The 15,425-nt window shown below is 49.6% G+C and overlaps 3 protein-coding genes across 3 annotated transcripts; all 3 read right to left on the bottom strand.

Moving 5' to 3' along the window:
- Positions 1-753: 753 nt before the first annotated feature.
- F5147DRAFT_681572 (ABC-2 type transporter-domain-containing protein) lies at positions 754-6,467 on the bottom strand. Its single transcript, XM_041436387.1, has 22 exons — positions 6,165-6,467; positions 5,897-6,111; positions 5,420-5,849; positions 5,107-5,366; positions 4,745-5,054; positions 4,599-4,694; positions 4,326-4,547; positions 4,074-4,269; positions 3,898-4,026; positions 3,810-3,875; positions 3,390-3,761; positions 3,233-3,336; positions 3,068-3,184; positions 2,903-3,017; positions 2,739-2,854; positions 2,524-2,688; positions 2,123-2,474; positions 1,705-2,069; positions 1,560-1,657; positions 1,252-1,508; positions 1,108-1,199; positions 754-1,055 (listed from the first exon to the last, which is right to left on the bottom strand). Exons 1-22 carry the CDS (start codon positions 6,353-6,355, stop codon positions 1,040-1,042), a joined length of 4,284 nt encoding a protein of 1,427 aa, XP_041295927.1. The 5' UTR covers positions 6,356-6,467; the 3' UTR covers positions 754-1,039.
- A 550-nt stretch (positions 6,468-7,017) lies between these two features.
- On the bottom strand, positions 7,018-10,222 carry F5147DRAFT_789121 (Hydantoinase/oxoprolinase-domain-containing protein; the record flags this gene model as incomplete). Its single annotated transcript, XM_041443008.1, has 12 exons — positions 7,018-7,685; positions 7,740-8,052; positions 8,107-8,235; positions 8,286-8,369; positions 8,421-8,618; positions 8,666-8,881; positions 8,938-8,970; positions 9,029-9,386; positions 9,439-9,819; positions 9,877-9,993; positions 10,046-10,101; positions 10,152-10,222. The coding sequence occupies 12 exons, from the start codon at positions 10,220-10,222 to the stop codon at positions 7,392-7,394; spliced, it is 2,250 nt and encodes a 749-aa protein (XP_041295928.1). The 3' UTR covers positions 7,018-7,391.
- Positions 10,223-10,843: 621 nt separating this feature from the next.
- Positions 10,844-15,169, bottom strand: F5147DRAFT_49751 (uncharacterized protein). The gene is made up of 5 exons (XM_041429927.1): positions 14,191-15,169; positions 13,240-14,066; positions 12,819-13,178; positions 12,566-12,758; positions 10,844-12,442 (listed from the first exon to the last, which is right to left on the bottom strand). Exons 1-5 carry the CDS (start codon positions 14,843-14,845, stop codon positions 10,857-10,859), a joined length of 3,621 nt encoding a protein of 1,206 aa, XP_041295929.1. The 5' UTR covers positions 14,846-15,169; the 3' UTR covers positions 10,844-10,856.
- Between the last annotated feature and the right edge of the window lie 256 nt (positions 15,170-15,425).

The following is a 15,425-nucleotide window of genomic DNA, read 5'->3' on the forward strand; positions in this document are numbered from 1 at the left end:
TGTGCTCCAAATGGCTGTATGCCTTCTGGGAATGCATGAGCACAAGGCGAGATACGTGCAACGTCGCACACAACGAGGGTCCAGATATCCAAAAATGTACTAGCAGTAAGAAACAAGCGATGGTGGTTGTCCATCCTCGATCAAACGGTCAGAGGAAGTCAGATTATGCCATACAGTTACTAATGCCGCGGCTCACCACAACGTCACCCCACTCGAATAAGCGCGTTTTATTCCGTTTGATCATCGTGTGTCAGGTCAACGCCTTGGAGAGTTGCAACAGTTTTATCAGCCCTGATGTTGAATCCGGACACAACTTGAACCCCTGAATCTTGAGGACAGGCGCCGGCCTCAGACCATCAAAAGATCCGACATTCATGGAAGTTCGGAAATACCACTTCGCCGACTCAGAATATACGTGTACTTTTTTATCTGCAGGGAAAGCATCGGAACCACTGCAGTACTAGTCCAGACTCTAGAATGGGTGTGAGTCAGTACCATGCGACCGACTCGGAATCAGTCTCGAGGTCTTGATCTAATGGGCTTCAGAGCGAGAATCAGTGCGTGGTGCAGGAGACGTTGACTGGTTGCCCGTCGAGGCTTTTTCTCCGTGCACGCGTAGGCCGCAGCTCCCGTTCTGTACAACTTGAATGGTGCCAAGCCGTCTAAGTGCAAGGGCCGCCAATTTGTCCCCAGTACTTATATAAGCACCTCGCTAATAATCGCTGGACTGGTTTTACCCGGAGGGAGCACGAGTTTGGGACATGGTAATACCAATGATTATGATTAATGAAGCGTTGAACCTACTAATTGTCCCTATCGCCCTTCTATAAAACCCTTTGCAGCTCGAGGAAAGGACATATGACTAATGATATCTGTTTCGAGTACCTATTTAAATGAAAAACTTCCCAACATATCATACATCCCGGTGGTATTGAGTGAGCTGCTCTATGTGAGTACTGCGGCGCTGGAGTCGGAAGGGCAGTACCGAATGCAGTGCGATGCAAACGAATCTAACGTCTGCTAGTGTGTGCACTCGTGTCTATTTGACTGGGGTCCTGCGAGTGCATTTGAGGGATACGTAGTATTCATGATTTACAATTCACTTACAATTTGCCACGAGCTAACCTCTGCTTAAGAGAAGTAAACACGCTAACACTGCGAATGCGCATAGAATACGTGAGCCAGAAGATCGCAATGGTCTACAGAAGGCACATTAGCATCAGATCTGGGCAACATCCGACAGTGTCTCACGTTAAACGCAACGAATCCAAAGATAATGCCCAGGTTTCGCCAGTGATCACTGTATTTAACGTTGAACCTCGAGTACATATATTCGTCAGTGGTCTTGTAGGGACAGTACTGGCAGCCCTCTGCAGCTCCGGGGTTTGTGAGGTAGCCACCAGCGAATTTGAGAAACGGATCCATGTACTCGCTGCAGGTCATACTCATCGGCGGGTCAACAGAAACTAGTTCCGTAGAGGAGCAGATAATGGTTTGACCGCCAACAGCTAGGAGAACAAATATGAGTACGATTATTCAGTAAGAAATCATTCACGAACCTTGACCAAGGAGGCCCTGGATTATGTACGTGAAGGGAGAGGCCCTGTACATCCATTTCCACCAATTCAGCTCGAAGAACGGCTGAACGACGCCATCACTGGTGGATTATTAGCATGAACTGGCGTGGCTCAAAGTATGTCTCACAAGATCAGCATAAAGATAACGAGAGTTGTGAAGTATATGGATGCAACTGGAGCGGTTGGTGCCATGGATGCGATACCATGTCCAAGCGTGGTATAGTAGAACGGGAAGGCGATGGCGAGGGTGAGGAACGTGTAAGCCGCCCGGTCTGTGGGGTATCCAACGGTCCAGTACCAGCACAAAAAGAATATCGCTGAACTTGTGATGTTCCAAGGCAGCTCAGCGACAAGCTGGGACATGACGAGAGCAGTCCACTTATACATTCTAGTGGGACGTTCGCGTATCTCGTACACTGTGCGAATGTCGATGTAGACAGCCATCAGCTGATGGACGAGGGGAACACAGAGCACAAGGGAGAGGAAGACTGACTAAAGAAGAGTAAGGATGTGATGAAACGAAGAATCTGAATTGATATACTTACGAATAGCTTATTCTGGGTGCCTTGCAACGAGTCATTTGCCTGAAAGAATGTAAAGCCCACAAGAAGACCACCAGCGATATTAAGGATAAACTTGGCGCGAATATACGTAGGATTGCGCCAGTATGCTTGGAAATTCCTGTGGGTGAGCATAACGAACTGGTGCAACCATGAGGTAGTGAAGACTGAGTGCTGTCTGCCAAGCTTCTGTGGGTGAGAACGGCCCTGTTGATGTAAGTCGTCGATATGGTCTTGAAGCTGAGCCGCTTCTGGTGAGCACTTCCAGACATTGTACCAATCAGTGGTAGAGACTGCAGTTGCTCCAGCACCTATTACATCAAGCATGTATTCCGCCCTTCAACTCCCTGATAAGCGCAAGATCCATATGATTGAACCTTACTTACGGATTGTCGTCGGAGCCGCAGCGTGGAGCACCATTACGCTCAAAGTAATTTAGCATGGTCGACGAGTTCTCGCCAATGTCGCCAAAGTAGACCGTCTGTCCACCCTTGCGAAGGAGCAGCAATCTGTCAAAGACCTGGAAGAGCTCCGCTGAAGGTTGATGGATTCTAGTACAGCTCATGAACATTGAAAATCGACATGTCAAAATGACACTCACGTGCAGAGAATGGCCTGACCACGGTCAGCAAGTTCACGAAGTACATTTACGATGGCCCAGGCAGATTGCGAGTCAAGGCCAGATGTAGGCTCATCCAAGAAGAGTAGAAGTTTGGGCTATGAATCTCTCAGCACAACTATAACTTGAAGGGTTTGCGTTCAAACCTTGGCAGCGAGCTCCACTGCAATGGTGGTGCGTTTACGGTGCTGAACCCCAAGAGTGCCAACAATAGCATCAGCATACTCCTCTAGACCACACATTTGAAGGCACTTGTCAACGCTGCAGTGGACAGTTAGGTGGGATCTAATCATGACAGGAATCGTACGTACTATGCTTCTTTCTCAGCGAGAGGAACTGATTGTGGCTGGCGAAGATTAGCAGAGAAAAGGAGCGCTTCACGGACAGTCGCCTCGGGAAGGTGGGTGTCGAGTTGTTGGCAGTAGCCACTAAACATGACAGTCAGATAAAATTTGAGAAACTAGGACGATACTTGCGTCTGAGCTTGGAAGTCTATGGGGAGCGGCTGCCCGCCAAAGAATCGTTCACCAGTTACCAAACCAATACCGACACGTTGTGCAAGGACATTCAAAAGCGTTGTCTGCAAGCATTCGAGTAAATGGAATGCGCGACTGGTATAATTGGAAGGTATACCTTGCCAGCCCCAGATTCACCCATTAATGCAGTGAGCTTTCCAGGAGCAACAAAGCCCGTGACATCATCGAGAAGACGTTTCATCCCTCCTTCAATGGGGATGTCATATTGCACGTGCTGCCACGTGAAGAGGTCCTTCACCTCCTCAAGATTGACGGAAGTCGAGGGATTTGCTACTCCGGAGAGGGGTTTAGAAAGAAACTCTTCATCACCCTTTTCCTCGTCAAAGACCTTAGAATCCCCATCGACAGCACAAGTTCCTTGCTTGAAGAGAACGACAGCACTGTCTGCAGTAGACAGAGTATTGAATTCTGTGGCAATTAGGAAGATGGCCAAGAACCCAAGGTAGAAGGCGCAAAGGACACCAAAATTCTGCGGTGGTGTCATGAGCCATTCGCGAAGTATAGAATGACCGCCTACCCTCCAAAGTTGACTATGCCAAATGTCAAACGTCAATGCAATATATATGTTGCCATTAACGAGAAGCTGTCCGGGACTGCGACCCAACAGTCGTGCAGACCTGGTTTGCAAGTGAAACATTCTCGTACCCCGGGCCCTGTGGGACAAGAGTGGAGCAAACTGCGTCGATTGTATGAAACTCGTTCACAAGAAGTCCACCGAGCGACCACCACAATGGCTAAGACATATTGAGCGGAAGAAAGTATCGTACAAGGGAAGACGTACATTCAACCACATGATCCACCTTAAGCCCTTTGGAGCAGTTGGCCAAGGAATTGTGTAGCCACCATAGAGCGATATTAAGAGAATGAAGATACCACTAACAGCTAGTGCGCTAGGACGAGTTTTAAAACTTGTAGCAATAGCTCTGAAGAATGATTTCATGGTTTGTGACATTAAGAAGATGAAAAGGTAAAAAGTGCTGTTGTGCAGCAGGGTGAGTATCAAAGCCAACAACAAACGGTTGGAAGAACTTACAAAAACTGCGAAGCAGAACGTTGCAACCCGACCAGGAAGTAGAGTATTACAGCGAACACAAGTTGGACGATCAAAGTGACCGGAATATCGACTATAGTGTGCGCGAGACTCTGAATAAAAGGGTAATATAACGCGGCTTTCTGGTGACGAAGCACGATCGGACGCTGGAAAAAAAGAGCTGGAACTTCTGAAACAGACGTGATAGCACTGAAGAAGAGGGAGCTGAAAGAGGTGTGAGGCTCAACTTATATGAGGACAGGGGAAGATAGTTACAAGAACAGAACACCTCCACGAGAGAAGTAGGCCGAGGTGTCATTTGGAGTGTCCAGAAAAACGGTGCCCATGATTATCGCTTGAAAGATTTGGGAACTGTCACTCATATGTTACTGAAGGTTGGTCAAACAAAGAATGCCACCTACGCCAGTCGCATAAAGAACTCGAACTTATCGCCAATAATGATTTGCACGCTGCGCTTCATGACCACTTTGACTTGCTGGAAAGTAGAGGTCATATACGCGCTAGATGTGTTGCCATGTTCAGCGGCCACGCTGGCCAGATATGCCTGCTTGTGTTCGTGATTGCCAACCCATTGCTCCCGGCGCCGTTCAATGGCTTCCTGATTCTGACGACCAAGGTCAGAAGCCATGAAAAAGCTAGCAAGTTCCTCTGCCGTTCGCGGAACAGAGCTCTCGTATCCAGGGCGGATCTTCCTCCCGTGCGGGTCCGTGACTGATAATGACCATTATAAGACAACATAAGACGGACATGAAGCCCTCCCTACCTGCAACTAAGAAATCGGGGGTAGTCTGTCTGTTTTGCGGTTCGAAGCCCATACCAATAAAGTAATCTTTCGCCGACTTTGCTGGACCAAAATAGGCCATCTTCCCTTCCGCGATAACACAAATCTTATCAAACAGATCGTATAATGGCTCGCCCGCCTGGTAGAGGGAGACAATCGTCGTTGTACGCCTGGCATCTGTGATACAACGCAAGGCGCGGACAAACTCAAGGGCAGTCGAGGAGTCTAGTCCACGAGTAGAACTGAATGAGGAAAAGTTAGAAGCATGGCACCACCTTAGATGACAACACCGTACTTATCCCATGCACCAAGTGAGCCTGCAGAGCCTAAAGTTTCTGCGATAGAAATTCGCTTTCTCTCCCCACCGGAAACACCTTGAATCTGAGCATTACCAACTAGCGTGTGTTTCGAACGATAGAGACCAAGAACTTTCATAAGCATCGTGGTGGTATCCTCAACGTAGTCCTCGCGTGTCTGGTTGGAAAGACGGGTTGCAGGAGTACGGTTTCTAACAGCGAAAGAGAGCGTCTGATCGACGGTCAGCGTCGGGAAGTGGATATCGTCCTCCGGACAGTAAGTAATATCGCCGCGGAAGGAGTCATACATCTCCTCTGAGGTGAACGAATCATAGAAGATCTGACCCTCAACAGCATGATACTCCCCACGTTGGTTAGCAATTGTCTTGAGGAAGGTCGAGCACCCTGCGCCGGGACGGCCAAGGACCACTGTACAGAAGGTCAAGACCGGATGCCGACGAAAAGCCTGTACTTACGCAGCATTTCGCCAGGAGTGACCACACCCTCGAATCCAGACAAAATATTTCTAATGGAAGGATGGCGAATTTCCCTTATCTTGGCCAGAAGCGTTGAGGGATGGAAAAGTGAGCCCGCCGTGGGCTGGAGCGAGGTGCGAGAACCCGCACCAACGACACGCAGATCCTTAAACATGACACCAAGCTGACGGTCCTTTATTCCTTCATCTTGACGGCTGAGGGAGAGAAAATATTAGACGACCAAATCAAACCACCATAAAACACTTGCTGTTTCATGAGGTCTCTGAGTGCCTGCTTAAAGTCATAGGATTGTTCATTCTTTCCGGACGAGGATATGCTTGACGAATTCTCAATGAATGAAGAAGCAGATGTTGGCAAGTCCGACTCTAAAGGAAGAATTGGAGTGGGAGCCAGGCTAGCTGTGGGGTCGACCAGTCCACCGGCCTCGTGGAGGGCCATGATAAGACCGTACCGAGGAACCGTAGGTAGAAACAACTTCAAGGGGGATTATTAAAACGATGAAAAGGTTACGGAATATATGGGGTGAAGTTGCTCGGTTCGGCATAATGACCTAAAAAAAGCAAGCTTGATCAGAAGTTTTATATAGCACACTATCTGCTACTGCCTGCGGCCAGTTACATACTTGTTGCCACAAAAGCGTCAAACCGGGCAACTGGGAATACGTGGAGCGCGCGAGGATAGCGGCGGTTGGATCAAGGTCCCGATCATTCCGACGGGGCCAATTGTGCACTTGAGGCTAATGACTCTTCAGCAATCCGTTAATATTGCCGTGGGACGATATGAGTTGCCTTTGCGCCAGAACGTTGAACCTGCAAGGACCAAGTGGTCAACTCGCACCATGCCATGTGACACTCCTAGTACGGGTTAGTTCATCCTCATCCTCGGGCCTGTACGGTTTCCCTACCAATCTCGCCTCCGGAGCGGATAAGTTAGTATGCGAGCAAGCCAAGTGGCAGGGAAAATGATCATGGTAAGTTGCAAACCCGTTGGCCCACGGATTTTCCCCGACGGATGCGGCTGAGCTAGTCATTTTTGGTATTTGAAAACTTGATCGAGGACATTTTGTTTCACAGCCTAGGGTTCGGCCTTTGCCGGCTTTCACTTCACCCTGTAGCATGCTCGGTAGCTTGTTCGTGAGGCGAGTTAACACCATATACTTAGACTCATTTGATACAGCGAGTGAGAAATCTGGGTGTGTACAACTAGACCTTAGTAGTACAGTTGGGGTATTTTGCCCTTGTTCCATCCGAACAGCATCGTAAAAAGGGGGACCCTGTTTATACAGCCTCACGTACAAGAGAAGCGGTAAAATGAAAAAAATGCCGGTCTATCCGACTCTATCGACATGAAAATAGTTGTGACGTACTGTGGCGGTATAGGTAGCTATCTTTAGTATACAAACCACAATACCACGGACTCATGAATTCACAGCTGCCAGTTGTGCCATAGACTACCGTGTCCCAGTTATTACTACTCATCCTCCGAGTGTGATATACAAGTGTTTGCTAGTGAGAACAGCATGTGCACCTGGTACGATGACTATAGTCTGCGTGTTATCAATGATCATTGCAGGACCCGTGACTTCATCGCCCACGCCTAGGCTATCCAGGAGGAACACAGGAGTATCGGCCACTCGGCCAACTTTATCGAAGTACACGCTATACGTTGAGTCTGCTCGACCACGTGTGACAGGATGCTTCTCAAGCTGTTCTATCTCCGAATAGACGGACTCCCCGAGGTGGTCGAAGGTCTTCCCGATGCCACGAACCTGCGGGCATGATCACCTGGTACCTTTACTTAAGTCACTTGGAATAGCACTCACCTTCACGTCATCTACGATAATGCTTTTGGTATCAAGCAAGAAACCAAACTCTGCCTTGTACACGCGCCTGAACGCTGCCTCAAAGTCCTCGGTACCATCACCGTCATTCTCATTAGGGAGAACCATGAGGGCAGTGTCAGTGCCCTCAAACCGCATGTTCAACATTCGCTCAACCTTCACCCGGTCACCTTCAAACCCCTGGTGTTTGAGCTCGGCCTTGACGTCATTGGTAAGCTTATCAAGACGGACGATCAGGTTCCGGCGTGTCTGCGCAGAGTAGAACGCTGATGAGGGCTCTTGAAGTTCGTATGCGCTGTCGATCTCAGTTCAGAAATAACATCATTAGCACCGCGGGATAGGCACTTGCCGGTCTGCTAAAGCCAATCCATATGCAGACAAAATGGAGCTGTATCGATGGATGAGGATGGTCTTTATGCCAAGCAAACTTGCAATCTCGCAGGCGTGTTGACCACCAGCACCACCGAAGCTTGCCAATCTGAGAACAAGTATATGAAAGGAGAAATGCGAGATAGACACCATACGCACACGTGTTTTCCAGTCGAGTATCCTCGTGCCTCCGTTAGTGCACGGATGGGTCTACACATCGTCTCGTTGGCGACTTTGATAAACCTAACCTCGAGTATGAGTGTATATCACCATGAATAACTGTGCTGTACCAACCCGTATACAATCTCATCCAAATCAAGGTTTATTTCATGACGTTCGTTGATCTCCTTAGCGACCTTCTCAAAGGCCACGCGTGATGCTTCTGAGTCTAGAGGCTCCTTCTCTGATTGTCCGAATATTTTAGGGAAATAATCTGGGATGAGGCGGCCTAGAAGCAAGTTGGCGTCTGTGACCGCCAGCGGACCGCCTTTCCTGAATACAAGTTTAATTAAATTCTTTCGCCTTCAGTCTGCACTTACCTGTAACAGGCAGGACCTGGTTGTGCACCAGCGCTTTCGGGTCCTGCGAGAAACAAGCCGTTTCGGAAGGTCAAGCAAGAACCACCACCAGCTGCGACAGTGTTGATGTCCAACTGTGGAGACTGAATAGTGACTCCGGCAGTTGTCGTCTCGTAAACCACTTCGTAGCGGCCGTCAAAGCGAGATACATCAGTTGATGTCCCACCTACATCAAGGCTGCAGAACAAGAGCATAAGTCAGGCCGAGAGTACTGAATAAAGCATAGAATATACCCAATGATAGGATATTTCCTGTCTGCGTCCCAGCTCGTCAAGTGCATACCCCACGACGCCTCCCGCTGGGCCACTTAGAATACTCTTCAACCCAGAGAAGTTATTGAGGTCTAAAAGTCCCCCGTCGCTACCCATGAATTCCACACGAGGACTCTTTATCCGTCCGTCCTTCAACTTTGCGTCGAAACCGTGAAAGAATCCGTCTAGATACTCTCGCAAGATAGGGGTGAGATATGCATCCGCTGTGGACGATACACCGCGAGGGACCATCTTGATCATGGGCAGCAACTGCGAGGATTCCGAGATCTGCGTGAACCCAACCTCTCGTGCAAGCTTGCCGATCTGTATTTCATGCTCGGGGAAAGTATAAGAATGAACAAGGACGATCGCAAGAGAGCGATATCCAGTGTCGTACAATCGTTGTAGGTCGTGTCTCACAAGGTCCAAGTCTGATAAGTCGAATCAACAAACGTAATGCCATAAATGCTGTAAAACGTGTACCTGGTCTCTTCAGGATCCTCACTGCTTCTCCTGAGATCCCTCGAACAATATCTCCTGGACCTTCAGCATTACCCTCCCCATCCCATCCAGGACCCCTATAGCCTCTTTGAATGGACGACCCATCATCATCCCACCGAATAGCGTTCTCCTCTGACTTAGGATCCGATGTGTACCCAACAAGAGTTACACGCTCGTCAACCTCAATGACTTCAGAGTACAAAGGACTCGGGCGGCGAATGTTCAAGTCGAAGATACGTGGACGTGACTGATTCCCGATGAGCAGAAGGTCCTTGAATCCCTTCGTAATAAGCAACGCATGACGATGTCCCTTGCGCTCCAGCAGCGCATTTGTCGCCACTGTTGTCGACAAACGAATGTAATCTGGACGCAGAACGTTGTCAGAATAAGTGAACTTGAACGTGTCATCCTAGTACGGACCAATCTTGCTAGTGTCAAGCACAGACCCACGGGGAATCGTCTCTCCCGTTACGATTTCAAGCACCCTGCGGATACCCTCCGTTGGTGCGTCGCTGTAGTTGGCTGTGTCCTGTGACACTGCAGGACAATTAAGCAGGCAGTAAGAGAATATGCACCAGAAAACACGCACAAAGTTTGACAATGATGTCTTTCCGCTCGTTTGGATTGCCTGGGTCAGGATACGATCTGTTCTATCTTAGCTTGAAAGACAATCAAGAACTTTGACTTGGCCTTACGCATGAACATCACAAAACGTCCCTCCTCTGTCTGCGCAGATGCGAATGGATCTATCGGGAACCTCAATCATGCTCATAGAAAGAACCAGAATCACAGCGATAGCTAATGGGTGGAAATGATCCTTTGAAACATCAGAGCAGTAGCTAATAACTAGTCTTAATCTAGTGACCGAGGTCAGGTGAATTGCCACTTCGCGGATCTGGATTCCGGAGGGCCGCTGGCCCGCAGTCACATATTGCACAAGTAATCGTCATAAATCAAATAAATTCCACTATAAAACAGGTCAAACGAGGGGACAACATAGGGAGAGGGGTAGGGCTACGACTATATAGACAAACCCTGGAATATTAGCATGCGCTAGCAGAAGGTCAGGAATGTGGGGGACAATTTTAAAAGAATGGTGTGTATGTATGCCGTTGAATAGAGAAATAATCCAGAGTCCAGTCGACCAGTTTCGAGACACGGTATTGCAACGCTTCGAGGAGATTCGAAATCTAGGGGACAGTGGGGTATTTAGAATAGGATGTTGGTGGTGTTGGGGATCAAGACTGGTATGAATGGCTCATATACACGTAGGTGTTCAAATACACATGATAGAAAGACGAGTTGCATGGTGCATTCCTCGGTGAATTGGATCAACGATGGTGATGGCGAAGGGAAGAAAGGCCTGCATGGGTGATCAAGGAAGTGAGGGCTGCAATCACTCACTCCTCCTCTTCCTCCTCCATCACATTATGTAACGGTGCACCATGCACATACCTAGCGGGACTATCCCGCCCGTTCCCATTATACAACAAACCTAGGGGCTGTAGAAGTTCCTCACCCTGCGAGCCTTCTGTGTGTGTGGGCTCCTCAATAACATCCTCCGCTGGGGTCACTACAACAGGCTCCAGCTCAACCACAGGCACGGGTGGTAACGGCGACTCCTTCGTCTGAGGAGACAGTAAAGTCGAATGCACGGGGAGCTTTGGTACCGGCACGGGACTAGTCGTGAACGACTTCTTCTCGCGCTCGCGGTACATTTCAATCAGCGCAGCCGTCCGGCTCTTGTCTCTGTCCTTTTCTCCCTTCTCCGGCGTCACGGGTGTCACAGCTATAAGCTGCGGCATAGTCATAATTCCCGTCCCCGAATATTTGCTATCTTTATCCTTGGCTACGCGGTGGTCTTCGTACATCAAGTCTGACGCATCGAGCTGGAGGGAGTGCGTGGAAGTGGGTGCATAGTCGCTTTCTTCGGTGTCCATTGAGCCTCGCAGGGGCTGGGGGTAAGCACTATCGGTATTTGAAGGCATGGGAAACTCCAACGGCGAGGGTCTGTCGGGGCTTCCATAGCGTACATCATCTCCATCTGAGTCATCGCCCAAGCTTATTGGTTGCGGCGAATGTCCAGGCCTGCGTTCTGGATGCAAATCAAAGTACCCCAAGCGTTTCGGCACACTGCAGGTTGTCGTCTTTGGATACGACATTACACTGTCCACATCCACATCCACATCTTCACTTGTTATGCTTGGCGCCACGGTGGGTATCGGCTCAGGCTCGTCATCGCTTGATGGTAACTGCGCTAGAGCCACGCCTGCGAGTACTTGTGCAACCTCGTGGCTCGCAATCTCCGGGTCTTGCATGCCCTTCCCGCGTGCGCTGAACGGACGAATATCCGCATCCTGCCCACCAATCCGCCGGCTGTGTGTCGCGACCAGGATATCCACCCACGCATCGTCCTTTGAGCGCCTTCTCTCATCCCTCTCTCTCCCTCCTGCAGATGAAGATGTCATGTTATTCAGTTCATCATCTGAGTAGCTCGCCAGCCTCGTTTCAAAATCTACTGTGGCCTCTGCATATTCAGCAGGGACGACCCCTGAGCGGCGAAAACTGGGGTGGACGCGAAAGCGCGAGGCGAGCTTACGTGCAGATGTCGGGGAAATGGGCGAGTCGGAGGCTCTGCGCTCGATCTTTGAGTCTCTGTCCTTGTCTTTTGCGGGCAGCGCTGGCGGCTTGTCGTTGTCTTTTAGCCGAGTATAGAGCGGTGCAGAGATAGCCACAGTCGGTCGAGTGGGAAGAGCTGAGTGTGTGGTGGAGGGTTGTTCGTCTGAAGTTATGGGAGAAAGGGCTCCTGTTGTACCGGACAACATCGGACCCCCGCTGGGCTTGTCTAGTGAAAGAACCTTACTCCCGTTCGATCTCAGCAGTCCCTCAAATTCGACTTCACGATATGACGGACTCTTAGGGACGTGCCCGACAACGTAAGGACGTCCATTGAGTGTAGCAGCGGGTTTCCATGGGCGAGACTTGCCTGTTCATGCAGGAAAATTAGTTGTGATTGGTAAGAGGCCGGGTGGAATGAAAGGGAGGGGAAGGTACATGTCATCAGGAAATTATCAAGGGGAAGAAATGTTGAAATAAAACAGCTACTCACTGTTAGGGGACATGAACAGAAACGGCATTCTTCGCTTCCCGCCACTGTCCTTGGCAAGCTGCTGGCGGTACTCCAAGGGCACAAACTCCTCAAACAAGACGAGCGTTGTACTTGTTCTTGGGTCAGTGCCACTACTAGGCGTGGGAAATGGAGAGGATGTGGATGCAGATATCGGAAGAGACTTGAATTCAATCTAAGAGCCACGTCAGCACAAGGGAAAGTAAAAGATGATATAAAGGAGAAAAACACCCACCAATGCCCAGTTACACTCCCTCTCGACCTCTGCTGCAGGTCCCTCTGCACTCAAGATCCCGCCAATTTCCTCCCGCCAACCCCCTCCCCAAACCAAATCGCAAAATACGTCCACAAACGCCTCTTCTACCACTTCTTCCGTGCCGAGGACAGGTTCTGTATCCCAACCAAAATCAGGCAAGGTCCTGGCGGTCTTCTTGAGCTTTTTGGTAAGGTCGGCATTGTGCGAGGGCCACGCAGAGATTGTGTGAGTGAGAGGCGTGCTAAATTGGAGGGTAGCACTTAAAGGTGCATCTGTGCGTGTAAAACCAGTTGTAGAGAAGTCGGTCCACGTGAGAGTAGCACGTTTCGCAGCACGGGCCTATATGCCGACAGAAGGATAGTAAGCATCTGTGAAAACCTAGTATGAATGTTGCACGTACCGTGCGCGCGCTTTCCGTCAGATCAAACTGCAATTTCTTCTCATCCGTAGCGATCGCCCCGAATCCCATCATCTCAAACTCACCCCACTTCAAATCTGTAAGGCTCCTAAACCTCTCTTCGCCCTCCCGTAGTCCCAGGCCCGTCACAGCATCCCTGTCATCAGATAGAGAAGACGACGTGCTGCTGGTCGCAGATGCCGGAGCAATGCTGGGACCAGTGTACGGGTGTACATGTGACGGTAGGTCCATACGCTTCTTGTATGCTTCTGAGTATCTCGGGGACAGCTTGAGTGAAGGCGGGGCAATCCTTTCCCACTCCTTTGATCCCGCTAGGCCATGCCCATGTGGCCGATGTGCCCAGCTTGCAGCCGTGTTTACTAAGTCCGGGCTATACATCCGTACATTACGCCTTACGCTTACGACACGCACCGTACGTGCACCCCTGCGTGCTTGTGGGCGTTCATGCTTGGCTGAGTGGTGCAAGGCGGGGAGGGTGGAGGGATATGAGCGGATCCATTCTTTGAGCCGGGTAGGAACACCGAGGTCAGATGTAGATTGCCAACGGATAAAGGAGAGAAGGAGATGTTCGGTGGCATTAACGGCGCGGAGGTAGTGGATATAGGTGTGGTGGAATGCAAGAGTGGCGGGACCGAGGCCGAATAGCAAGGGTCCGAATAAGGGGGAGATAGTTGGAGGTGTGTGTCCAGAGCTGGTGCTGTGCGCTGTGAACCGAATAAGCAGGCTTAACAGAGTGAGCAGAATCGAGCGCAGAGTCGAGGGAAGAGGTGGAAGGAAGGCAGAGAAGTGTTTCGGAGGATAGTTCTGTACTAAAGTAAAGTTAGTTTAATATAAAATGAGCGCCAATAGATGAAGTGAGCGTTTGATTGCAATGCACAGCCGAGAATCGTCAAGAATGAGGGTGAAATGGAAGAAGACAGAGAAGACGCTCACTTGCTTCAGAGTCTCGGAACTCTGTATAATGGTCCCAAGCAATGAGGCCTCTCACCGCCTGTCCACCAACAACTCTGACAACTCTGGCAAGTCCCCATCGTATACACATGCCAAGCTCGTGCGGACCTGCAAGTCTGGCCTCCTCTCTCCAACGGTGTTCCGCATCGATTCCGCCCGTACATGTTTCCAGAAATGCTCTGATAAGCCCCCTAACAGAACTTGCCGAGACATCAAGTGCCAGAGTCGAAAAAATAAATGGAGTGGTCAGTGCTCTGGTGCCTAACTCGCTGGCCACAACGTCCACGAGGCGTACGACTTCATCAAGACCCAGTACAACGTGCCGCTGATAAGACAAGTATCCGTAGTCATGCGCTTGCTGCTCGTGGTCAATATCTTTGGGTTCCAAATTCAAAGGGAGAAAGGACCCATCAGGAATGTGAGCGAATGGTTCTGTCTCAGGAGTGCTGAGGGTTCGGTTTCGTTGTTTCTGTTTCATAAGCGTACTGGGAGGAGTACGCTTGCTGCTAGTGACATCTTTGGCGGAATTTCTACTATTTACGCGCCCAAACTCATCATAAGGTAGGTCTTGATTGCCACTCGGGTGCTTCTTGCCTGTTGTCGAAGTAGTGCGGGTCCGCGAGAATAAACTGGGCATCGAGAGCCGACGATTCCTGTTTTTGCGGACTGCTGGTAACGGTAATGTGTTGCGTTGCTCGGTTAAAGAGAAACTTTAAAAACGAGTGCGATCCAGTAGAATTATCTGGAAACCGTCCTGGTGCAGTCCACTTTAAAACAGTATCGACGTTCTATGTCCCTGGAGATGTTGAGGTGGACGGCGGCGCACAATGGAAATTTTGTGAGCTCGAGCCACTTGACGACGAGGATGATGATTGAGAAGGACACGGCAACGGACTCAAACAAGCACCGGGATTTCTGCGGTAATTTCTCAGGATCGAGTTTCATGCTGATAGCCGTACTGCTCTCTTGTTGCTTTCATGCATGTTCAAATTCCAAAGCCTGGAAATATGTCTTGCTCGTCATTGAAGACACTCAACGATCTCTCTCTAAAGTTCATGTCATTTTTTGCATGTAAGTACGTATACAGTCACCGATTACGATTGAATCAACACGCTCAAGTTATCAAAGACTGAAATCTTCAATGACGCTCAAGTTCATTACCAAATATCAGCGTGCGGCTATATGGCTTCTCTTCAAAATTCTTTCGACGATGAGCT

The sequence above is a fragment of the Suillus discolor genome, assembly GCF_016758755.1.
Source record: "Suillus discolor strain FC423 chromosome Unknown F5147scaffold_12, whole genome shotgun sequence".
NCBI classification, from domain to species: domain Eukaryota; kingdom Fungi; phylum Basidiomycota; class Agaricomycetes; order Boletales; family Suillaceae; genus Suillus; species Suillus discolor.

Coding starts and splice junctions, on each gene's coding strand:
- F5147DRAFT_49751 (XM_041429927.1), bottom strand. CDS start 14,845: ATGCCCAGTTTATTCTCGCGGACCCGCACTACTTCGACAACAGGCAAG. Junction 14,067..14,190: donor GTTCCGAGACTCTGAAGCAA/GTGAGCGTCTTC, acceptor ACTTTACTTTAG/TACAGAACTATCCTCCGAAA. Junction 12,759..12,818: donor GGGAGTGTAACTGGGCATTG/GTGGGTGTTTTT, acceptor CGTGGCTCTTAG/ATTGAATTCAAGTCTCTTCC.
- F5147DRAFT_681572 (XM_041436387.1), bottom strand. CDS start 6,355: ATGGCCCTCCACGAGGCCGGTGGACTGGTCGACCCCACAGCTAGCCTG. Junction 6,112..6,164: donor CTCAGAGACCTCATGAAACA/GCAAGTGTTTTA, acceptor TCTCTCCCTCAG/CCGTCAAGATGAAGGAATAA. Junction 3,762..3,809: donor GGCATAGTCAACTTTGGAGG/GTAGGCGGTCAT, acceptor ACACCACCGCAG/AATTTTGGTGTCCTTTGCGC.